The sequence below is a fragment of the Aythya fuligula genome, chromosome 19 (genome assembly GCF_009819795.1).
Source record: "Aythya fuligula isolate bAytFul2 chromosome 19, bAytFul2.pri, whole genome shotgun sequence".
Lineage (NCBI taxonomy): Eukaryota > Metazoa > Chordata > Aves > Anseriformes > Anatidae > Aythya > Aythya fuligula.
The window spans coordinates 1,096,636-1,121,379 of record NC_045577.1 but is presented as its reverse complement, the minus strand read 5'-3'; the positions used below and the strand labels follow the sequence as shown (position 1 = coordinate 1,121,379).

The 24,744-nt window shown below is 41.4% G+C and overlaps 2 protein-coding genes across 3 annotated transcripts in view; both read left to right on the top strand.

Moving 5' to 3' along the window:
* The window catches only part of SCAI (suppressor of cancer cell invasion), a 36,153-nt gene extending 33,906 nt beyond the window's left edge, over window positions 1–2,247 (top strand). The window contains exons 15-17 of the mRNA XM_032200204.1: window positions 143–316; window positions 511–611; window positions 1,730–2,247. Of these exons, the coding sequence (XP_032056095.1) occupies window positions 143–316; window positions 511–611; window positions 1,730–1,879 (425 nt within the window). The 3' untranslated portion in view covers window positions 1,880–2,247. The remainder of the gene's footprint in view (window positions 1–142; window positions 317–510; window positions 612–1,729) is intronic.
* Window positions 2,248–7,918: 5,671 nt separating this feature from the next.
* GOLGA1 (golgin A1) lies at window positions 7,919–24,635 on the top strand. Of its 2 annotated transcripts, none has more exons than XM_032200242.1 (22): window positions 7,919–8,200; window positions 8,858–8,948; window positions 9,756–9,830; window positions 10,171–10,268; window positions 10,766–10,798; window positions 11,454–11,582; window positions 11,872–12,041; window positions 12,444–12,555; window positions 12,679–12,774; window positions 12,999–13,124; window positions 13,634–13,729; window positions 14,179–14,274; window positions 14,555–14,707; window positions 14,932–15,027; window positions 15,780–15,869; window positions 17,097–17,199; window positions 17,882–18,000; window positions 18,505–18,666; window positions 19,226–19,285; window positions 20,133–20,303; window positions 21,266–21,352; window positions 22,186–24,635. In XM_032200242.1, exons 1-22 carry the CDS (start codon window positions 8,066–8,068, stop codon window positions 22,264–22,266), a joined length of 2,379 nt encoding a protein of 792 aa, XP_032056133.1. In that variant the 5' UTR covers window positions 7,919–8,065; the 3' UTR covers window positions 22,267–24,635. The 2 variants fall into 2 exon arrangements, with proteins under 2 accessions (XP_032056133.1, XP_032056132.1); XM_032200241.1 differs by having other exon boundaries at window positions 7,920–8,200; window positions 17,882–18,039.
* Window positions 24,636–24,744: the final 109 nt, after the last annotated feature.

Sequence of the window (24,744 nt, the reverse complement as noted above, 5' to 3'; positions counted from 1 at the left end):
CACAAAAGGAGAATATATGTAGCTAACACAACCGAGTAGTTCTGCTGTTAGAGCATTTAGCGGGTGAGTGACTCCATTCTGTGGCAGGGACCTCTTTTCTGTTTCATGTGCCAAATGTATCTCTTTGTCTATTGATTTGTAGATCAGTCTCAGCGGGGTAGCCTCTTCACACTCTTTCTGAACAATCCTTTAATGGCATTCCTATTTGTCTCTGGATTATCAAGCATGCGCAGAGGTTTGTGGGAGAAGTGTCAAGACTATCTTAGAAAAATCAATCGAGATATTGCCCAGCTGCTGACCCACTCCCGCTCCATAGGTACGTGCCTACAGATGTACAACTAAGACTTAGTGTGCTGCTTCAGGAGATGTTGGTTGTTCTTGCCCAGCCTTACCAAGGGACAGAACAGTGAATAAAGTGAATGCACAGGTATTTGTGGTGGTTTCCTCCACGTCTTTTCTTGTTTTTAAAGCCTTTCTAAATGGAGTTTTCTTTGTTGCCTTCCTTTGCAGATCAGTCCTTTCTTCAATTCTTTGGGGATGAATTTCTTCGTTTGCTTCTAACAAGATTTATTTTCTGCTCGGCTACTATGAGGATGCACAAAATTTTCCGGGTATGCAGGGACTTCTGTCCTTTTGTGAGAGCAACAATTGATTGCATATAGAATTGCAGGTTGGAAGGGTCTTATTGCTAAGCATATCATTGTGAGTTCAGAAAGACAGCTGATTCTCACGTGCTAATGACTTCAGCTTGTATTGAATTTGTGCCTCTTTACCTCTCCAAAGGCGTGAAGCCTCTGACTTGCTCCAGTCTTATTTTTCTACATAAGTAGCAGACACTTATGAGATTCACTTATGTCACTCTAAGCAGCCTTGTGTGGTAGAACAATTCCTCTTAATAATTCAAGATTATTATTTCAATGCAACTAAAAAGCTGTAAAACAAGAGTGTAGGAGGAAGAGGGGAGTAGTGGAACTTTATTGCTGGGAATGTATTTTAGCACAAATAGTTTGAAAGGTGTTTGAAGTTAGAGTAAACTAAACATGAAGATGGTATTTTCCCTCCCTGTTGGTTAGTGCTTTGCCAACAGTGAAGTCCTACTTCTGGATCTACACCATTTTCTATTTCTAATTGTTGGCATATAAACTGCCTGCTCTGTTTTAAACATTAGAGGAAAAAAAAAAACAAAAACAAAACAAACCAACACAAAAGTCAAAACACAGGAAGGTGCAGTATTCCTCTCATCTAACTGCAGGCACCTGGTAGCTTTCCAAACCTATGTTAATCTACCTTGGCTTCCTTGGTATCAGGGAAAAGTAGGTTATCTGTGAGCGGGGATGGATTTGCCCCCCGTGTCTTAGATATTTGTTTTAGGATGAGATGAATCTCCCAGTGGAGATGCTTTTTTCAAGAAATTTCAAGAAATGAACTCCAGCCTATTACGTAAGTATATGTCAAGCCTTTTTCAATTATTATTCTATTTGCAAAGTTTCTTTGAAAATATGAATAACCATCTTTAGATGAATGGGCATTTGTATTGCCGCTACAACCATCCCTGAGTAAATAGGAAAAGAAAACTGAAAGTGGCTTTATTTCTGCTAGAATCATTTCTCTCTGTAGCATGCTAAACAGACTAGGGTATCTCTTACGTGAAACTGGCCTTTTGCAATCTTCTTCTGAAAGGCTATGAAAATAAATGAATGTCTGATTCTTTGTTTTCACTGTCATCTAGCAGGAAACACGAAATTATCCAGAATCTTATCCTCAGCTGCCAAGAGATGAGACGGTGGAGAACCCTCACCTCCAAAAGCACATTTTGGAGCTGGCTTCCATACTGGATGTTAGAAATGTTTTCATGGAAAACACTCTCGACGACTATTAAAAAAAACTGTCGTACTGCAAAGGGGTTTCCCTGGCCACAGATTTTGAATGGTGCAGTTTTCTAATGTGAAAATCATAAAAGGAAGTACTTGATTTTATTTTTAAACTTAGGACCATTATTTTAAAAAGTAACAATAAACAGCTGTTAGGTTAGCTGTTCCATTCTGTATGGGGTCAATTTTATATGCAGAAGTTTTCATGTCTTGTAAATGTTAAACTAAAGAATCACTAGAGGTTTATTTGTGGTCTTGTGGATATCAACCACATTTCCAACAGCTAATCCTAAGCATATACGTATTATTGGTTACCTTTAGCCCACATTTGTGGAAATTCTTTATTTTTATACAAATTTTAAAAAATTGGAAAAAATCAATAGAAAAAAAAAAAACAAACACAACACAATATTTTATCCCCAAAGAGTCTGGATCTGAAATGGCAAAGGTGGAACAACACAGTGCAAACCAACAATAGCAATAATACAGAGTCCTTCATAACAAATATATTTTTTCAGTCTTAGGCGAGTAAGTAGACAAAACTGTGGAAGATTAGGTAGTATTTGGATGCAGCAGGTTTGAAATTAAGTTGTAAAGAAATTAATGCTCCCTTTAAATTTGACACAGCAATTTATATATAAATTTGTACTGCTGACCAATTTCCACTCTGCCTGGCTGGGTAGGTGGTTAGCAGGTTAATAAATTAGAAACTAAGAAAGCTAGCCCCCTTCTCTCAGTGTAATAAGGATCATCTTGCCATTTGTATTGCTGCCATGATTTTCTAGGAGAGGGCATTCTTCATTTTGAAATACTAGACAGAGATCTTTAAATTTTCAGCAGGTGTGGTCCCCTATTTTCTCTGTGTGTATGAAATGCGAGGCTCCCACAGTGTCACTAGTCCCTGGTTGGAGTTGAAAGAATGCCCCACAAAGCACTGGATACAAACAGTCCCTTCCTGTCACTCGTTTATCAGACCAGTCTGTGCTGGATCCCAGTGCCCAAGGAGAGATGCTGGTGCTCCTCTTGCAGGTTGAAGAAAGCGGGTGCTGCCATAAAGCCCTGTTAGTGTTTTGAGTGCCCAGCATTGCATCTCGGTCCTTTCTTTGAACCAGTAAAACTGGGGGGCTGTGGTTATGTTTGGCAGAACTATGGGCTCCCTCAGACATGGTATGTGAGGGAGTACAGTGGCCTTTGCAAAGGCACTTGCTGGAGAAGGCTGCTCTGACTGCTGGGAAAGGTTACTGCCTGCCTCATTTGGACTGTACCGCCTTCTTTGCAAAGCTAGAGCACCTCCTGCAACTCCTGACAGTGAAAGCATGATCAGAGGGAAGGAAATGAAAATATTTTAATTAAATAAGCCAATGTTTGCTGTTCCATATACTAGAAAGGCAGTGAAAGAACAAGTCTGATCGGTTCTTTTAATGTTGAACCCCAGCCAGGCCTCCATTTTTGTTGGGGAAAAAAAAAAAAAAAAAGGTGACTACCATAGTTACTACAGTAGACCTGTTTGTAGTGCTGTCATACAAAGTGTGATCTACTCAGCTGGAATAGTGCAGGGCAGCACATCAGCACTGATACGCCCTCATTCAGCTGAAGAGAGCACAGTATGGAATAGCAGGAATTGCTGGAGTGTAGGTGGGAAGTTTGTATGAGGGTTCTCTGTATCTGGGCTGTAGCTGATGCAACCCATTCTTTGCTTTCCCAAGTGTTAAAAAAGAAAAAATGTGTTTGTTCTAAGCAGTCTTGAAGCTATTATGTTGCCCCCACCATCACTTGGTGCTGCTCTTCTTGGACTATGGCAGGACTTTGTTACATGGAATGTGGAGTTTATTTTAAAGAGTGTGTGTCTGTGTGTGTGCATGTGTATTCTAGGCGTTTGTGTGTATATGTACAATACGCATACATCTACTGGCTGGTGTAAATTGTAAATATGTATATATGTATAGGTACTTGTATATGTATTAAAAAGTATGAAACAGTACAATGTCTATATACAAAATTTATATATACACACATACGCCATTCTGGGTGCATTCCACAAAGTATACCGGATCATTTGTGGTTGTAGTAAAGGTAATTGCTCTTCTGCCATTGTAATTCTCTGTTTTCATGGACTTGCACTTGGTCCTTGAAGTAATTCAGATCTGATTTCAGGTACAGGAGGCCTCAGTTAGCCAGGGGGAATGAGTACTCCTGTACGTATGACAGTGATTAGATTCATAGATTCTTAACTGTGAAGCTGATGATCTGCCTTTTCTCCTGGTAGGAGGTCCCCAGATATTAAAATGTGGGATTGTATGGGGAAGCTGAAAATAGTGAAAGCCTTTAATGCAGCAGCAAGGGATAGATACGCATTATCTGTTACCCCGTCTGCTGTTCCTCCTCCAGCAGTGTTCAGCTTGCACGGGAGAGGGGAATTCAGGTTTCCCCAGCTCACTCCCTTCCAGTCAAATGCTTTTGTTTTGCTTTAGCTCTTGCTTTTATGAAGCTGTTCTCATTTTGGCTCCGTGTATCTGGACAATAGTATGCTAATTCTAAGCATGGGCGTGATGATTCCATCAGCGTGGGCTGGTGACCCTCTGTGGGATGTTGTTACCTGACTGGGGAAGCCTTGGCAGACTGCGAGTCTTCACTTCAGCTGGGCTGAAGCAAGGAGTCCTTGCTTGTGATCTGGGAGGCTTCTAATCCACTGTTCAGCCCTGAGAAGAGGTTTTGTTTGCTTGTTACCAACGTAGATCTAATCAGAGGAGAATGCACTTTAAAAAAACAAAAACAAAAACAAAACAACAAACAAAACAACAAAGCAAAGATTAAGAAGAAGCTAGAATACATGAGGAGAATTTAAGGCTTTTGAAATGAGTTCAGAAGTTGAACTTCTTAACAGCATTGACTGTCCAAGTCAAAAATTCATTCTGGAAGTCCCTCTTTCTCTTCTTACCTCCTGACCTTTGCTTCAGAAGGTTTGCTGCTGACAAGAGTATTCAGAGATACTGATTTTACTCCTGTTGTGTTAATAGGAGTACTTTTTCTTTGTAAGAAAAAGGCTGATACCTTCTGTCTGCTCTAGTTGTAGATAGGATGAGTATCTAATCTTGGATTTTGAGCCAGCCCCCTCCCTTCTGGCCCAAAACAACTGCTTTCAAGATGAAAATATTGCTATTTTCCCTCCTTGTCTTGTTTGAACTTACTAAGTCATTCTAAACTTGTGCTACCGTGTGCTGTGTGCCGTGGTTGTAGGTACCTTCTCTATGTATGCTTGTATGTACTGAAGAAAAAATTGGTTTGTGTATCTAGCAGTCCTCATTGGAAGCGAAGGAAAGACTGAACCATTTTTAAGTGAGAACAGATCCTTTTCTTCTCAGGCCTAATGCCTTCCCTCTTGTCTCATTAACCCTTTCTTCACATATAACTACATTGCATATGTTAGTGGATAAGACTAGTCACCACCAAGCAATACTGAACTAAAAGGGTCAATTTTGTATGTAATATACTAAGAGAGGAAAATGTGAGCTGTACTGAATGTCTCTGTCAGACTACTTCTGCCTAGCTCCCGACTTACTGCATGTGATACGTTCAAATTAATCCTACTTCCACAGGAGGCACCTCTATTCCTACTCCTCTGTTCAAACTGGCTTTACAACATCTAGGTTAGTGTTGTTGCCTTCTGTTTCTTCCCTGTCTGACTTCCCAGAATAACGGTGAGAGGGGAAGAGAGGGTCATGAATCGTTACAGCTCTGTGTTTAACTACTCTTGGGATGTCATGCATCATTTTCTCCATGCATAGCTAAATGGAGCACTACCTTCTGCGGGCTGTGTGAACTGGAGTTGCTTCCCGGAGTGCTTTCTTGAAAAGTTTCAGGACTTTGTTTGCATAATTTGTCAAAACAGTAGCTGTAAGGTCGTGACTTTATTAAAACTCTCAAGACAGGGAGATGTGCAGAGATGTCTTTTAAAGACCGTATGAAATAGATGAGGAAAGGGAATTAGACTTAAGGTAATCATCTTCAAAAGCTACAACTTCAGTAGCTTTGGTCAGGCTTCCCTTCTAAGGATGGAAGTATTGCTCCATCATTCATCCACAGGCATGCTGTTGTGAAGTGCCTCCCCCTGCTTTGCCTTCTTCCTCGCGCTGTAACTCCACGCTATGCCTGAAATCTGCTTTTTCCTGAAAGCTAAAAAAAAAAAAAAAAAAAAAAAAGCTTGGAATCTGTCTAAACAACTTTTTTTCCCCCCTCTCTTGAGGCTTCTTTTGTAAGATCTTTAGCTACATTAGATTCTTTGGTAGATGTTCTTACTACAGATCACTGATGAGGCAGTGGCACAGCCCTCGCTTAGTCCTGCCCGTTCCAGGCCCAGAGGCTGCTTGGGTGCAAGCAGCTGATCTGCGATGGCTGCTGCAGTTCTGTGACTGAGGGAGCTCCGCAGGTGGTGCCAGTAAGGGAATCTGACCAGCAAGGGAAAAAGCTAACGTACGCAGCTGGAAGCTCTCCCTGCTGACGTTAGCCTGGGGTCAGCCTCAGTGTGAGGGAAACTGGTGTAGAGGATGGGGCAAAAATCTGTGGAGTAGAGAAAACATATTCCTGAGATGGCTCCTGTGTTTTCTAGTATCTTTGACTTCTAGAGCAACTTTGGTACCGTGACCAAATCTATTGTAAGTGGTTCCAAGATTTGGATGTCTACAAATAGTACCAGGAAGGAATACATCAAACAAATGTCTGCTTTATATTCAAGAATGAAAGTAAAGCTACTTTTTTTTACTTTTTTTTTTTTTTACTTTTTTATTATTAATTATTATTATTATTTTTTTTTACCACCAAACCATTCCTCTACTGAGACAGAAAAGACTGAGTTTGAGATTTCTGAATTTGACAGATATTTTGGAAAATGAAGGACTGTCTCTGCGTTCCGATTGCTGCATTAACGAGCCAGCTGCCCTGAGCATGCATAGGTGTTTCTCTTAAAGATCCTGGTTTCATGTTTAGAGCAGATTTCAACTGCTACGTGCTGGTCCCAAGGCGTTCGTTAGCTATTTAGATCTTTCTGGATCTAACAGCAGCTCTTTGTTCAAGAATAAAAGCCTGGTTTGAATATCTGCCCCCTTGCCTTCGCGGATTTCTTTTGGCATGTGTTTTGTTCTCAGTTCCCAGCGGTAACCCAGGGCTGAGGGGCAGCATCCTGCAGCCCCGGGCTGAGCCGGGACAAGGGGGGCGGGCGGGGAGGGGGCGCGGGGCTCGGCCGGGGCAGGACCAACGAGGGGGAGGAGGAGGAGGAGGAGGAAGCGGGGGGGGGGGGGGGGGGGGGTTTCCTCGGCCAGAGTGGTTGTGTAGTGATTGGTTTACAGGTGTTTTACAGCCGTCTGCCTGTGTATCGTATTTTGGTAACAAAGCAGATTATTTTACTTTAAAAGTACAAAGATCTATAAATAAACTTTCTTTTGGAGCAAACAGCCGTTCTGTGCCAGGGCTCTGTAACTCGCCGAAGCGCTGCGTGACGGCAGCCTGCTGCCCAAGGGAGGAGCCGGGCGGGGCTGCGGGCAGGGCCGGGCAGTCAGGAAGCGGCGGGGAGCGCTCGGGGGGGACCGGGACCGGGGCCGGGACCGGGGCTGAGGGGAGGCCGAGAGGAGGCCGGGGCTGGGCCGGGCCCTGCTGGGGGCCGGGGCCGGGGCCCGCCCACGGCGCGTGCGCAGCGTCCCTCGGCGCTTCCGGCCCGCGCGGCGCTTCCGGGTCGGCGTCGCCAGGGGAGCGGCGGCGGCCGCGGGGTCCCGGCGGTGGCGGGCGAGGAGAGGCGAGGCCGGGGCCGGGGCGACGGGAACCGGGGGCTGGGAGGCCGGGGAGCCGCGTGCAGGGGCCCGGGGAGGCAGGCGGCGGGGCCGGGCCGCGGGGCTGGTCGGGGGCTGATCGGTGTCCGCGGGCCCGCGGCTGCCTGGGAGCGGGGCGGGGGCGGCGGGGCCGGGCCGGGGCCGGGTTGGGGCCTCCCGCGCGGCCCCGGGGGGACCCTGACCCCCCCCCGGCCGTACCCTGCAGGTGCTGCCGGGCCGCGGGGCTCCCCTGGGTCGGGAGGCTCCGTGACACGCCGCGAGGACGGAGCTCGGCGCTGAAGCCCGGCACCGGGAGGCGGAGCGCGGAGCTCGGAGCGTTACCGGCGGCTGTGGGGAGCGCCCGGCCGCTGCGGCACCCGCGGGGAGCGAGGAGCGATGTTCGCGAAGCTGAAGAAGAAGATCGCGGAGGAGGCGGCCGTGGCCCCCAGGGCGGGGGGGGCCGCCCGGATCCCCCGGTCCATCAGCAAGGAGTCCATAACCTCCGTGGGGGCGGACTCGGGAGATGACTTCGTGAGTTCAGCGCCTGCCGCGGTTTGGTTCCTCCTGCAGCCTTTAGGCTGTGGCTTCGGCGGCCGCGAGTTCTGAGTGTGCCCCGCGAGGTGTCTGCGTGTCGGGTGTCTGTAGGTGTGCGCCTCGATACGGGGATGAGTCATTAGTTGGAGGCAACTTAAGTACTAATGAGGAAATGTTGGTGTGTTTACTACAGCACATCCTAGTTTACTCACGTATACAGGAGTTACAAAGCTGTCTCAGTACAGAACACTGCAAAGCAGTTATAAAACTGAGCAGATGCTAAATGGGCAAACAGGTAAGGTGCCTGTTTGTGAAGCTAATTATTTGAAGCGAGCTGGATGCAGGTTAGCTGTGATCTCGCCGTGCACCTGCGTTTGCCTCCTGACTAGCCAGCACGCTGCGTAACTGCTGAGAGCGTGTGCTCGGTATTGTTGCACGCAGAGCACTGTAGTACCTCCCATGTTCTGCTCAAGCTGTCTTTTGTTATAAATCATTGCTTAAGAAGTCTGTATAATTCCAGGTGTGAAGGGATTAAATGAGTGCTGCAATGCGCTGGCACCTTGGTGGAACAGTGTTTATCATCCTAGAGTCTGTATGTGACAGGATTGTTTTGTCTGTATTTGTAAGTTACACGAGTGTTGTTCTTCTGTCAAGGCTTCTGATGGAAGCAGCTCTAGAGAGGATCTTTCATCCCAGTTGTTCAGAAGAAATGAACAAATAAGAAAGCTGGAGATCAAGCTGTCTGGTATGTGTCTTGATGCGTATAAAATCCTATTAGAAACTATTTCCTTTCAACTTAAGTGTTTAAATTTATTTAGAATGTATGTTTGGTTTGAACATTGATGGATGACTTCTACTGATTCCTTGAAGCATTGATGTGCTCCTTTGGAACAGCTGGGGTACCTTCTGTCCCCGTGCCTCAGTGTTTCCCACTTCTATTTTAATATTTTTATGTGATGGTTCATGTCTCTCCGTATCTAAGACTTCTGGTGTTGACAGTAACACAGTTGAAATGAAGAAAAAGCAGAGATTTGAGCATAAAACAGTCTTGAGGCTGTTTTTCTTTCTAAGATGGTACCTTGATCTGTAGAGCCGTTGTAAGGGCTCTGCTCTACGACTGTTTCCATTCCTGCCGCGTGGAGTGGGTCAGAGACTAGGCTGAGCTGTTAGGCAGCTCCTTCCCAAAGGTCAGAGGCGACCTTGGGAAATAAGGAGAGGTTGTAGCCAGATGAAGATGGGCTTTTTATAGCCAGACGTGGGGATAGTTTGCCATTCTCTGGTACTGCCCTTTTTTGTGTAAGTAGCGTGCTGAGGACAGGTCCCTCCTGTTTGTACCGGTCATTTTCCCTATGGACAGTATAGAATTAGTTGCTTGTGTTCATTGTTACACTCACCCAGGTTTTCCTCAGCAGGAATGATTTTCTGGTTGAGAAAATCATTGTCATTTTCCACTCATCCTTTTTTCTTTTTTTTTTTCCCCTTTTTTTTCTGTTTGATTTCTTTCCCTAATGTCTGTCCATTCCTGGTCTGTGCTTCTCCCTCCTCACACAAGATTATGCTGATCAGATCCGAAACTTGCAGAAGATAAAAGAGAAGCTTGAGAATGCATTAGAAAAGCATCAGGATTGTACGTATTTTTCTCTCTCTCTTTTTAGTTGAAAACTGCTATGATTTAAATACAGCTGAAAAGAAACAATTTTGATTGTTTTAAACATTTCAAACTGTGTGCCTGTGGGTTGGCTGATGAATTAAATTGTTAATACACTCTTTTTGGCAAATTTGGGGCTAATATGCAGGAGAGACTTTTTTGAAGCCTACAGCTTTGTTATAACCCTGTGAGAAACGATACTTGTATCTTTGTTATTTCTGGAACTTGTTTGATGTGCAAGCAGTGTGATGTAAATGATGTAAAAATTTCAGAAGCCACTGATGGGTTTTTAACACAGCTGGTGATTCTCTGTTGATAGCCTCCATGAGGAAGTTTCAAGAGCAGAATGAAGCTCACCAGGCCAACCGAGCCAAGATGGCTGAGGGAATGGCTTTGGCCTTAGAAAAAAAGGACCAGGTAACAGAGTTTGAACAGCTTGGGTTTTGACTGGCTGTGCGTGACATTGATGTTTCAGACAGGTGTCACCATTAATTAAAGTAGTTGTTCTGCATTGTGTTCCATTAGTGTGCCAAAGTTTAAAAACAAACAAACAAAAAAAGGTGCAGTGCTTGTCGTTTTTCTGAGTCTTCTTAATGTTTTGAATAAGAGCCCACAGAACTTTCTAATGTTAAGTTCACACTTGTAAGATTCCACTGCAGTAGACCTGTTGTCATTTTTGCTTTATTCTGAATAATACCTTTATATGCAGGTAACATAGATTATTCCACAGCTTTTATATATTGAAATATTACCTGTTTTTTTGGGATGATTACTGTGTTTTTTTAATCATTTCCACAACTTATCAGTATCAGTAACTTTGTATCAGTACAAATTTTTTTTTTTTTTAAACTATAATTGTTCTCCTTTAAAGTCTGCAGCTGGGTTTTGATTTTTCTTCTTTCTTTCTTGTTCAGGAGTGGATGGAAAAATTGGGTCAAGTTGAAAAGGTAATTAAGCTTTTCTTTTGTTTTGTATTTTTAAACAGCACCCACATGCTTTCTACAGCTCAGCTCTGTTCAGCTCTTTTAAATATTTGATCATTGTTCAGTGGGTGGGGCCAGAGACTTACCAGCTCCGGTGCTTTATGAAATGTTTCTGGAATTAATTTTCAATGTGGGAAAAAAAAGGATGGGTTGCAAGAAGAACGATCTTACTGAGGAGGCAGCTGGGATGCAGAAGGAGGTAGTGATTTAGTCTGAGGTCTTGTAGTGGGTCATCTGTTTCATAAAAGAAAGAAACCTATTTTTTTAGTGTGGGATTTCAGTTTTGCTGTAGTTCTCACCATTTAACTTAGTCTATTTTAAAGTACCTCTGACTATAAAGACATTAAACAGGTTACTATTTGCTGTGAGTTGCATTTTCATTGACCACATTGTAACGAAGACAATTTTTAAAAAAAGATTTTTGCAGTTCAGTAATTTGCTCCACATTGCATAGTGCAACACGAATTTGAAGAGGTTCTAGTTCTGTATGTAGCACTGTCAGAACACCTTAGGGATGCAAGAAAAGATTTCTTTCCCAGAGAATTTAACTAAACTCATATTGACTTCAAATTAGCATTCAGATATTCTCAGATTCCTTTTAATTTTGTTGGTTTATCAGGAAAAAAAAATGCTTGAAAAGCAGTTACGAGAAATGAGGGAGCAGAGTTTGAACCTTTTTCAAAAGAGAGATGAAATTGATGAGCTGGAAGGCTTTCAACAGCAGGAAATGGCCAAAGTTAAACACATGGTAAGACTGTTTTAAACATAACTTTTTGCTAAAATTTCTGTTAGAACACCTACTCAGTGGTAGCACTGCATTGTTTTCAGCCTTAATGCTGATACACAGTCTTGTTCAGTGTCCAAATCCTATCAGGAGGTATGTGTGTACAGTACTGCGTAGAGTATTACAACAGTGACTTTTCTGGGAGTTATTTAATTCAGCTCATAACTTAATAAGGGAAACAGGTTTAAATGAGAATACTCTATCAGCACTACCAGTTCATATATATTGTTAAAGATAACATTCTGGTATCCAGCTTTTGAAAAAGGAAGAATCTCTGAGCAAAGCAGAGCAGGAACTAGAGGCATGCACTCAAGAGCTAGCCCACACTAAGGAAGTGCTTCAGGATGCAAGCAATGAGTCATCAGGCCTACGAAAAGATCTTCAGGAGCTGCAGCAGCAGTTCTTGGAGCTAGAGGCACAGAGGTATGGATGTCGTATTTCGTGAGGGGTGTATTAATTTCCCCTATACTAATACTTTGTGCCCAAGTCTGTCTTTTTTGGAAGAGTTTATATATGCAATGAACAGACTGAATAATTGCTTCTAGTGTGGCAGTGTGGATGCAAATGCCAAGTTTATATATCTTGATTTTCAAGCCAATTGAAGCAGTATTTGTTTAGGACTTTGTAAGAATGTTACAGTTTTTGTGTGTGTAGTTTGAATACTTAATCATTACCTTTTTGGAAAGTGTATAATCAAGACAGTGGCTGGTTTGAAGGCAAGAAAATGTTCACGTTGCTTAGTCCATTTTCATAAGAAGCAGAATTATCTTCCAAAGGTTACTTTTCTAGAATGCTATGTCACTTTTTTTCCCTCTTTCTGTGAAGAGATGAACTAAGGACAGCTGAGACAAATGCAGAAAATAAGATCACTGCTCTGGAGTTACGAGAACAAGAACTACAAACTGTCATTCAGCAGCTTTCTGTAGACTTGCAAAATGTAAGTTTCAGATAAGTGAGGTTTGATTCAAAGAGCTAACTGTTTACATAAGTTATATTTGATATCAGTTTTGTGGTTTTGGAAATCTAAGATTTAAAGCAAGTCATTTCTCAAAACTTTTAGGCTCAAGTTGCTGGTTCCGGTTGTGAGAAGAGACTGGAAATGTTACAAGTGGAGCATGAATCTCTGAAGGTGGAATATGAACAACATAAGCTAAAGGTTAAGTGTTTTCTGATGCACCTTCTGTTGCCTGGTGTGAAGGTGTATGCTTTGGTAACGCACTGTTAGTCTGAAATGTGGTGTTCATGAAGTGTTTGAACATTATATTGTTTTTTCAAATAGAACTTTTCCTAGAGGCATTTGTTCATGTCAAACTACAATGGATTGGATGAAATCTTGGCTACAAAAAGTAAAAAAATAAAAATGATTTCTTGTTCCCACAGATGACTTTTGAATTTGCTGAGAGAAATAAACTTACCGAACAGCTGCAGGAAAAAGTGTCCTCTTTGGAAAAGAAGCTAGAAAGAAATCTTTCAGGGGATGAACATATGCAGGAATTACTCAAGGAGGTAATTTTACATTTATAGACTGCTTAAAAGTGCAATCTCAAGGAGATTTTTTTAGAACATACATTGTTTACTACATATGGAAAGAATATATGATGATGTAATGCGGGCACATTTGTTCCTCTGGTGTATACTGGCACGCTACGCTGAACAGGCTTATGTGGATGACTACATTGGGCCTGTTTATGTACTTTTTGCACAGATGTCTGCATTGGTCTTTCTGAATTGTCTGTGAATGAAGGGAAAGAAGAGCTTTTTAACATGCCCACAAAAGGTGGAACAACTGGAAAGTTTTACCGTTTAATCCTTACGGAGAGCAGTGCGCCCTTCTTATTGTTCATTTTTTATTATCATGAATTGAAAAGCATGAAGATGGGAGTGAGAAACTTTGTTTTTGCATGTGGGTCCATTTTAGTATTGTTTTATTAATGCAATGCAAAGACAAATCTTAATTAAAATCCTATCTCTTTGTCTGTCTGTCCTCCTGTTCTTCAACCCAATATAATCTTCAGAAAGCTGCTCTTGAGCTGAAACTGGATGAAACCAGGCAGCAGATACTAACAGACAGAATGCATCACGCTGATACTGTGAACCAGTTGGAAACACAGGTAAATATTTTTTTTCATACAAATTCCCACTGTTTCCATCTTCTTGATACTCAATACCTATTCCTCTTGCTGTACTTTTGCTCTTGACCAAAAGTGAAGCTATATGTCCCATTTAGTCTGAAAGGAAAGTTTAATTGATCCGTGGCTCTGGTCATCCCCCCACCTACAGTGATGGAGAGGTGCCTAGTGGTTCTGAAGTTAAGAGTTTTCAAGCATATCTTTCCTACCCAAAGAAACAAGTAGCTGGAGTGCAAGCATTGCTGAGGAAGGGCTGGGATGGTGTTGAGTTTTTAAAGAAAGCAGCGTGTGTCAAGTAGACTTTCTCTCTGAACTATGTGGTTTCATTGTTTTGATGTTTACTGGGTCATCCCACATTCTGTATGTTACTGTTTTTTTCTAGTGATGTAGATGCCAATGGATAAGGAAGTTAATGTATTGTTATATTTTAGAATAGAGAACTGGAACAAAAACTGCAGACCACAACAGAAACGTTGAAAAAGATTAAAGAAGCAGCTGGTGAGCAAGATCTGAAGATTCAGAAGTTGGTGAGTACACTGCATAATATTTTCATGACCAGTTGCAAATCAGTTTTCGGCATCTCCACTGGTACTATTTTCTCTGTGTTCGATTTGTTGCTCTGGTGTTTTCTTGCTGTTTGTCTCCTAAACTAATAATGTCTGTATGAGAGTGCATGGCACTACTGCCAAAGAAATGGTATTAATTCAGTTTGAGTATGTCACATGAAATTATGTCCAATTCTTACCAGAGAATAGTACAATTAATAAAATACCATTTTATTACTCAGTGGTATTTATTTTTCTTAAGGAAACTGATCTAGAAAATGAAAGAAATAAACTGCAGCAGCAGTTATCAAGTGAGAAACATCAATATGAACAAAAAGTTACTGAGCTGGAGTCTCAAATTGCTGCTCTTCAAACAGCTTGGGAATTTGATAAAACATCTACTCAGCACAAGATAGTAAGTACAGAAACTGTTCAGGGGGCACCTGAGTCTTCACAATTATTTTAACAAAGCTAGTAGATACTCATGTTGTCTGAATGTGCTTACTCAGAGCTCCTAAGCACTCCAATAGATGTTCTAATACTTTGAGATATTAAATATGAACAGAGAACTCGCTGGATCTGTTTAAACAAAGCATTGGAATACTTGTGCTTAGTACTTAAGCAGTCTTCATTTTACAGAGCCAGTTGGAGAAGGAAAATGAACATCTTAATGAAAGCAGAGAAAAGTATGAGAGTTCGTTAAAAAATCAAGAATCTGAACTAAACAGGCTAAAGGTAAGGGCTTAATTGGTTAGTGATACTGGTTAAATGTTGTGCTTGGTTTGAGAAACAGTTCCTGGCAAGGTGTGTTACCTTCCTAACACTTGGAATCAGATTGCATTTAGGTTCTGTGTACTTAAAGCTGCAAATCATCTTTGTTCCTCAGTAGAAACGCATCTGAGGAGTGTTACAAATGGGTGATCCTTTCCTGAAACAGAATGCTTGTATCTGCCCAAATCAGGCATAAATAATACATTCCCATATTGTCAGGCATGAAGAGCTTTTAAATCCTGTTGGCAGCAATGAACGCAGAATAGTTCCACATCAATTCCACTCGTAGCATTCAAAAAAAGCAGTCATAAGCATAAGTGGAACATGGTTAGGTATTTACAGCTTATACTTAGTCTTCTGACTGTAATTTTAGATTGTTGAAAGTTTTATCTTTAGCTACTGTTAGATGCCCAATTAAATTTAAAGATAGTTGTAGGAAGGAGCCACCACTTTGTAACAGATACTTCAAGCTAATAAGAGATCTTTTAAGTGTTGGATATGTTTGGGGTCTTGTATCAGTTCTGTACTGCTCCTGCGCGTGCAGGTGTCAGTAGTACAGTCAAACAAAACAATGGTGCACAACTGGAAATAAATGTAAATCACAGTGTATTAGAACACCGATAAATTGTAGTTGCTAATGGATTTGGTTTTAAAGATGAGACACTGACCCGATTTTAGTTGTCTTAAGTAACATCTGAATTACCTTTGTTTTGCAGAAGGAATTAAGCAGCAGAGAGACTGTCAGCACTGAAATTGCCAAAGCACTGGAAGAAACACGAAAACAGAGAGAGGAATTTCAACAGCAGGTTGGTCAATACCCATAGTCTAAAATATGTTCAGGTGCTCTAACCTCTAACAGATTGGATGAGACTTGGACGTAATGTTCCTGATTGTTATGTTAATTAATTGGAATCATCTTCAGCATGCAAGACAGCCAGGGTTGCCTCAGTAAACGTGAAAGTTGGGGTGACTATGTAAATGCTTGCACAAGAATCTTTATCAACTTATGCAAGCTATTCCAGTGGGAAAATGTAAAATGCTGCTAGCTGCAAAGTTGGAGATATTTGTAAGTTTGTAGGCTCAAGAGTTAGGGCAGGTTGTGACATGTACTATAAAAAAAAACTGAGGGGAAGACCAGTTGGTAGCAAGTGAACACATTTACTCAGAATAGAGATGATTACTTCAGACCCCTTTAATCTGTAGGATGGTGCGTAGTCCCAGTGGGCAAGTCATCCCGAGACATGGCTAGCTGGCTTTTTTTTTTTTAATCATTCTGTTGTTCCTTTTAGTGCTTGTATCACATCTTTGTCCCTCTTAAGCACAGCAGTTCTAGAACCCTATGCTCCCTTTTATGGAAGAAGTTTATATCCAGTAGCCAAATGGAAACTCTAGGTAGTCTTATTTTGTTCTTCTATTTGTTCAAAGCAGGTGTAGTGGATAATGGGAACTCCTGTTTTCTTAAGCTGGGAACTGTCAGCTGAGCAAGTTTGAATTTAGTTTGATCTTGATCTTTCAGCTTCTTCATGCTTCTAGAGCAGTTGCAGATAATGTACTTGCTCGATCCAGCTGTAGAAGGGGTACAGTGATACCCAGTTTTGCACAGCGGCTGTTTTACAGCTGCCACCTGCTGGTTATGAGGCAACCTGCAGTTGTGACACGGAGCTTGTTAGAAGTGGAAGTGTGGTTTTAGCTCCAGCACCACGTTGACTTCAGTGCTTTCTAAATGAGGACAGTGTGGATGTGATGCCTTCTGTGAGTCTTGGGATAGATCACAGACATCCAGACTGTATTATCTGTAACACTAATGCTGCACAAACTACTTCTCAAGGTGCTGTATTGCCTAGCACAGAGCTCATGCAGCCCCTGCCTAGTTGTAGATACCAGCCGCTGCCTTCCACTGATAGAATTCTTCTCCAGTCCTCCCCCCTCGCTGCATTCCCCAAAATTCTGAACCTGAGATATGTTGAAATCATTCCATAGCCTCTTCTAGTTGCATGTCTTTAATGAATTCTGTTTGTTTGACTGCTTTGAAGGTTTCACATCTGGCTTCCTTAATAGAGGAAAAAGACCGACTTATTGGTGAAAAATCTGATGTGCTTCTAAAACAGAAGGAAGAACTAAACCAACTAAGACAAGGTTAGATCAAATGAGCTTACTGTATTCCAGATAGCTTCATCTGAGTACAGTCTTGCTGTACTTCTTGTAGGCAAACGTATTGTGCAAAACACATGAAATAAAGAATTGCAGTTCAAAAACCGCTACTTTGTTGTACCACTTTAAAAACTGCACTTGCATGAAATACTTTATTTACATTCTTAAAGAGCAATTGTAGGCTGATATTCCACAATTATACTAAAAGATGAAGTGCAGTCATCTACATTCAATTCCAGGCACCTCTGTGTTTCTCTTGTGTGTTGTCATTGCTTAGAAAGGGAACAAAACTTTAGCCTCTTGTTGCACCATTCCACTGGCTAGCCATTTGTGCTCACAGCTCAGCCCCACGTGTTCCTGCACAGTCAGAACACAAGTTGCAGACTTCTGGTGGAGGTCCGTGTTCTTTTAGAACAGGTATAATTTATAATTATACTTTTAAGTATTAAAATCACCCTGACTTTTAAACAGCTAGAGCACTCCTCCGCAAAAATATGCACATGAGATTGGTGGCTTAAATTTCATTGTCTTCTGTCTTCGTGACAGAGCACAACTCAAAGGTCAGGATTTACTGTCAGTGTATCTTGCTTTGTCTAAGAAAAATAATTAAAAAAAAAATCCCATTTGATTCAGAAGACTGATACTAAGCAGATTTCTCCTTCCTCAGATCATGAAGCTGTCTTGCTGCAAATGCACCAGTTGCAATCTGATATAGAGGCATGTAATAGCCAAGCAGTGGAGAAAGAAGAAACGGCAAGAAAAGAAATAGATGAGTTGAAGTTGCAGGTACAGGAATGTATGTTGGCCAGAGAACATGAGAAAAATGTGAGTGCAATTGCAAAGCTTCTCTCTTCTGACTTTTTGGGAAAATCAGCAGTCGTGCAAGAGATCCCACTTCTGTCATGCCTTGGTGGTACACCATTATTTGTTGCTCTTTGTCTTCCTAAAGGAAGCTGTTCGCTGTCAGATCTGTGAGTGGTTCGTGAAGGCTACCACCTTATTTTATTTGACTTACTCAATCCCCTCAAGACATTTTATGAGACAGAGACCCAAAATCTCTGAAGAGGCCACTGGGAGATGATGTAGCCAACTCAATTGTCACTAATGCTTTGTACTTTAAAAAAAAACAACACACAGACACCAGAAAACTGCTGCCACCCACACACAAAAGCAAACAAGAAAAAAAAAAAAAACCTACAGAAGTAGGAAAGTTTAGCTTTCTCCATGAAGAGTGATCATGGGCTGCAAATACCATGATATCTCTGCAGTTCACCATTTACATTTTTACAGGTTTCAGATCTAGAAGAATCAGCAGGACCCTTGAACAACGAGCATTTACATCCTCCAGAAAACCGTGTGATGGAACAGAATGGAGAGGTAGCAGCTGCAGATGTCATTCAACTTCAGAAGGATAACAGAGAGCTGGAACAGCAAATTGTTGAGAAAAACAAGGTAAACTGAAACAGGAGAAACAGCTGTTAGTCTTTCCCATTTTAACTAGGAAGCCTAATAATTGGTGCTACCTGTGCCACAGCCTTAGAAAGATGGGCCTAAGCAGGCTTCCCCAAATGAGAGATCCAATCTGAATCCAACATTCTATGAGTAATTTTTTCCCCTCTGGATTGTATAAGGGTATCATAACAGTAAATGAAAACTGCAGCCAGAGTTGAAAGGAAATCTCTTCCTGTGGCATGTTCTGCTCCTTATCTGTTTTGGAGGAAAGAAGCACCAAATGATACCACGCACAGCTTTCCTGCAGAACCCTTTTGTTTGAATTCATTGAATTAATTTCCGTTGTGCTGTCATTAAAACCCAAGTGTCCTATTGCATGCCTGTGAACATGTGCAGCCAGAAAGACAAGACATTCGGGTTGCTTCTTTTGAGCTGTCTGTGTTTAATTATAGTTCTGTTCCTTACACTTATTTGTCATGGGTTTTTACATATACCTGTGGGTCAAAATGTGTCCTAACAGTGAATGCTATGTTAGTGCTGTCCTTTGCTCTGTTGACAGATGATAAAGCAGTTACAGCAAAGAATGACAGAACTGAAAAAAACCCTCCAAAAAGAACTGGTAAGTGTTATGTTTCTCAGTCTCTCTCCAGCTGGCACTCGCTGACAGTTACTTGAACCAGTAGTTCCAAAAACTTGACTGCTAGCTACAGTGTATTTTTTTTTCTTTCTACTGGGAATGCTTGCAGTTTCCTTGCATTTGCAGGCAGTTCTGTGAACCCTCAACTTAAGGAAATACGTCATCCTAGATCGTTATTTATTGAATGGATGGTGTGACAGGTAGCCATCACCTCCGAGCTATTGCAACGTCGAATTATAGCAATAGGTGACCTGTGTTTGGTAGTGTCCAGCATCCAGTACGTTTCTGTGGAGCGATTGGCTGAGGTTTGATGGCTACTTAGCTGCCAGTCATTGAAGTTTTCCCATAGGAGTGAGGTCAGCCCTCAGGGAAAGCTCTTCTTTAATCCCTCGTGCAATAGTTTTTCTCTCTGAGAAAAAGTTCTATTTTAAACATTTTAAAAGCAATTTAAAAATACTCTAATGATGTGATTTTTGTTCTGAACTTGAGAATTGTTTGGAGAAAGCCCTCATTTGAAAAGCATAGAGCAGATGAGTGGTGAAAGAAAATGATCAAATGACAGTTTCTAGGCTGAAGCCAATTCTGCTGGTTTGTGTCATGTAGACATAACACCTACAGCAACTAGCTTCTGTCCTAGAGTCTAGGGAGGGATGAAGACGCTGCTCTGCTATGATACCTTGAAGGATGAGAAGCTTGTCCTGTTGATGCCAAGGTTTTACCCACCTCGTAGGTACAAGCCCTCTGCGTTAGATATTTCAGATGCAAATCTTCTCCCAGTGCCAAACTGACACAGTCCACAATGTACCACGATGTCTCTTTTCCTTTTCAGAAAATAAGGCCTGACAGTGAGGTACCTGAAGTACGTGAAAAAACAAATTCTGAAGTGCCTAATACTTCTGTGACTGTCACAAACAATTCTGATTTAAATGACTCAAGGGAGATAAACTTTGAATACCTTAAACACGTTGTACTAAAATTCATGTCCTGCCGGGAGTCTGAGGTAAAAATGTATGCTTATCTTTCAAGTCTTTTGTTCTCTAGAAACTGGCACCTGCTAAGGATACTTCTGTGCCAGTTTCATACTTTTGCACTTAAAAAGTAATTGACTGATTCAGCACAGTAACACAAACTAGCTAGCAGCAGTATGTTTGGAAGTAGAGATTTTTAGGATCTAAATGGAAGGTAGGAGGTAATTATGTCTGGAAGTTAAAGATCTGAAGCCATAAGGCATTCTCTGCGCTATTCTTAAAAAGCATATGGAGTATATGCAATTAGTGTAAAGAGGCTATATATTTAAGGCAGCAACAAAAAAGGATGACATAAACCACTTGCTATTAAGGTGATATTTATGAGGTGCAATTCTGTGTGCACTGGGGCTCCTTCTTGTTCTCTACATTATTTTGGAAAAAATACAGGTAAAAGTCATGACAAATACACTTTTCTTATTTGCAAGTCAGACAGTAGATAAGATCAAGGAAAGAATAGTGCAGCTCCATGGTTTCTTGACTGCTTGACTCCTTTAGTAGTTCTTCATGATTGACACATTTAGAATACTAGCACTGTGCAGTTCGTGCACCTAAGTGTGTGCTTAAAACACCATGATTCTTACTTACCTATGTGCTGGCTCGATCAACTTACCAAAGCTTAAAAAAAAAAATAGGATGCCACAGGAGCCAGGCTTCTTTATTCTTACTAACTAGGCTCCTCATTTAGTCTTTTTTACCCCCAAATATGCAAACCACTATTAAAGAACAGAAAGCCAGGAAACACAAACAGAAGAAATAAGGTACAAGCTGTCCTGGCCTTTTGGAATTGGGAATAGTGGGAAACTGTTGCTCTGCTGCTCACAGGTGTGACTAAAAAGTCTGTCACTAAAACTGCAAAAAAAACAGTGCTGCACTGTAGTCCAAAATGTGGAGCCTGAGAGCATCATAAGCAGCAAAACTCTGTGGTTTCTTTCAGGCATTCCATCTAATTAAAGCTGTATCTGTGTTACTGAATTTTTCGCAAGAGGAAGAAAATATGCTTAAAGAAACTTTGGAGTACAAGGTAAGGATTCTGTTCCACTTGCAATTTCTGACTGGATTCCGAGCAAAAGGAATGAATGTTCTTTGATGCTAGGAGATCATGAAAAATATCTTTTTCCAAATGTTAGGTACCATAATACGTGTAACTTACTATTAAAACGTTAGCTGATTGCATAGCTACATGTTGGAAATAGTGTGTCAGCAAGGGAAATACAGAGCAACTTTCCAGTGCTTCAGAGGAGCGACAGCACAGTTTTGCCCAGTGGAATTAGCCTGTGACAGGAAGCTAGAAAGCTCTGTGAGTAGTCAAACGTTTAAGAGGAAACTGAATTCTTGGTTTTGTCATGTTGACATTAGGCTTAGACACCTAGATCTGTTTCTCCTTTCCCCTTGCATGAAATGAGATCTGCTGTATGTCCCTGGCTGTGTCATTATTAGTGGATGTTCATAAATGAGTGCTGCCTCAGTTTCTTCGATGTGCCCTGCATTTATTTCTGCTGATTTGATAGGTTGAACACATTTGGTCTACGTACCCTTTGCCATCTTTTTCAGAGAGCAGCTTAATACTAGATTAACTAAGGTACTGTTTAAATGACTAGATTTGTTATTACTTTAAAGAATACATGTAAGTGTACTCCAGTAGTGTTCACTTGTGAAAACAGGATGCTGTTCCTTCTAGGTTTGGTTATGTGAAACTGCTTTCAGTTTCTTCATCTGAAGTCCGCAGTGTTGTTTTATAAACAGCTCTTTCCATCAAATGATAGGGAGATACACAGGTGCTGTATTGTTTTTTAAGTCTTCAGCTTCTTAAAAGTGTGTACCCAGCATAATGCATGTTGTGCTTTCCTGTCCTAGATGTCGTGGTTTGGGTCAAAGCCATCTCCTAAAGGCAGTATCCGGCCATCTATCTCGAGCCCAAGGACGCTGTGGTCTTAAGGGAACCTGAAAATGGGCGTTCAGCATCTAGCCACTTTTTTTTCTGTGAAAAGAACACTGAACACACCACTTCAGGTGTGTCTTAATCACTGTCATTGCAGTATTTTGTACAGGAACTTTGAAGCTGTTTACAAAAGTAATACTGTGCAAGGAGAAATTTTCACTACAAACTGCAACACCTCTTCTGGGTTGGATTCGGGGACCATTGTCTCGATGGTCTTTCAAAGGAAGTCAGCTCCTTGTGCTCGTCAATCTGGTTTTCTTGGCACCAAAGGGTAACGTTAACCTCACTAACACCGGTGCTGGCAGTTCAAGCTTCTAACACGTGCATCTGTTATGAGGGTGGCTCCGGCTTCTGTTACGGAGTGCTAGAGTTGAGTAACTCTAGACACAGTCAAGCTTCCTTGTCTCGCTGTGGAAAGCAAGCAATGGAAGAAAAATACTGTACTGAATTTTTGACAGTTTGAGAAGGCTTTCAGAGAACAGGAGCAGGAGCTTTAACCAAAAAGAAATTTGCCTTGCCTTGTTATACTGACATAACTAATAATTTGCATCTTTTCATATCACTGTGTAATTTAAGGTGCATATATCCTGGCCTGCAGTCCTGAAGGCTGCATGTTGATGACGATTATTTAATTTGAGAGCACAACTTTAGAGTTGTCTGATTTTACTTTTCTTAAAGAAAAATAATATTTAAAATGGTCTTAATTATAGTCCTAATACTCAGTCGCCTTTAAAACTAATCTATTAGTCTGTACTATAGGTTGTTAGCATTGGGAAGAAGGGGAGGTAAACTATTTTAAATTTTTAAAGCTGAATTCCAGGTATTGTAAATGCACACTGAAAATAGCTTTTATTTAAAAAAGAAAAAAGAAAAAAAAGTGAAGAATATTGGTACTATTTTTTTTTTCCTTTACAAGTCTGATAGTGACAAAATTTCATAACCAGTATCCACCTCTCTTGTGGTTTTGTATAGTTCAGATACTGATGCTTAGAAACTGTTATGAACATGTAGTGGGCTGTTAACTGTGTCCTAGCTACATGGTAAAAGGAACGCTGCTTATGAGGTTTTTGGTTTTGAGGGCAAAATTCAACTCTTAATAGATCTTGGTTCCAGCAGGTTGCTTCCTTCTGCCTTAGGAAGAGGGGACCAAGCTGGCACAGACTGGAAGCACAATTTTGCCCTTTAGTTACAACACCACCACGCAATCTAGATGAAAAGAGGAAGCAGCAATCAGTCTGGCTCCTTAAAATTTGGATATATTTTCAAAAAACTATGCATGTACAAAATTTGAGCAGGCTGCAATTCTGATAATTCTCTTACAATGAGGTTCATGTTACTAACAATGTTAAATGCAGTCAAGAAAATTCCACCTGTCCTCAGTGAAAATAAGGTCACTGTTCAGAATTTTAACTTTGTTTGCTAACAGGGGTCTGAATGACCTCGGTGGTGGCAGTCCAGAGGCAGTGCTGAGTTTCAGCACGTGGACTGCTCCCATGCATGCGGACGCTGTGGTGAAGATGAAAGTACCCTACATGAGGTCAAGTTGGTAGAGCAGTAAATCTGCTGCAAATCTTCAGTTTTGGTTAAGTAGCCATATATAAGACATAGGAGCTCACAGTAGCTATTACCTTGGCACAGGTGACACTCCTCAGTTTAGAGCTAGGCTCAATTTAAGTTTAGTAAAACCACCTGGACTTCTTAGTACATTAAACTAGTCAAAACAGAGTCTAGCAACTTTTGATCCATGGCACTTAACTGTATAGAGTAGGGAAGTTTAGGGGAAGAGTACAACTCTAATAATGAAAACAGACAATCAGAAATATACTTTTTATCAGCTGCTCCTGTATTGAAACAAAGTGGGGGCAGGCTGATAACCCTATTGGTTCTGGGGAGGGCCTTTTCCTTTAGAATGTCCCCTTGTCCTGTTTCTGTGGGACCAAGGCCAAGGGACAGGATTCTCTCGTGCTGATGCCTGCTTAATGACAGATTGGTTTAAGTTGAGCCTGGGTTGAAAAGTTACTGCTGAATAGTAACAAATGCAGGACAGGTACCCTAGAAGAAAGCGTGATACGTGTCGTAGATAACAGACTGACTAACACTTCCCAAAGCTCATACAGGATCAACTTACCGTAACAACTAGTTCTCAAGTGTTGAATTTTCTTCAGATACCAGAGCAAGAATGGTGTGTGTGTGTGGTGTACTAAAAAAAAAAGCTAATGCACTTTCCCTTGTATAGGAACAGTGGTATACACAATCCTTTCTATGGCCAATGGATTTCTTTCCTTCTATGCTGTAAATATGGATTGTATTGAAACACTATGAAATTTGTGGTGCAATACATTTTGGATTAAAACTCTAATCTTGATTTCTTTATAGTCCTGGTTATGTCCCCTGGGATGCTGTAGCTAATTAAAATTGAGAGGCTTAAAGCATGAAACACCATTTATCACCTGCCCATCATAAGAAGGGGTAGT

Excerpts from the sequence above, each read along its gene's own strand:
- GOLGA1 (XM_032200241.1), top strand. The coding sequence starts at position 8,066 with ATGTTCGCGAAGCTGAAGAAGAAGATCGCGGAGGAGGCGGCCGTGGCC. Across the intron at positions 8,949-9,755 it reads GCTGGAGATCAAGCTGTCTG|ATTATGCTGATCAGATCCGA; the intron begins GTATGTGTCTTG and ends TCCTCACACAAG. Across the intron at positions 21,353-22,185 it reads AAGAAACTTTGGAGTACAAG|ATGTCGTGGTTTGGGTCAAA; the intron begins GTAAGGATTCTG and ends TTCCTGTCCTAG.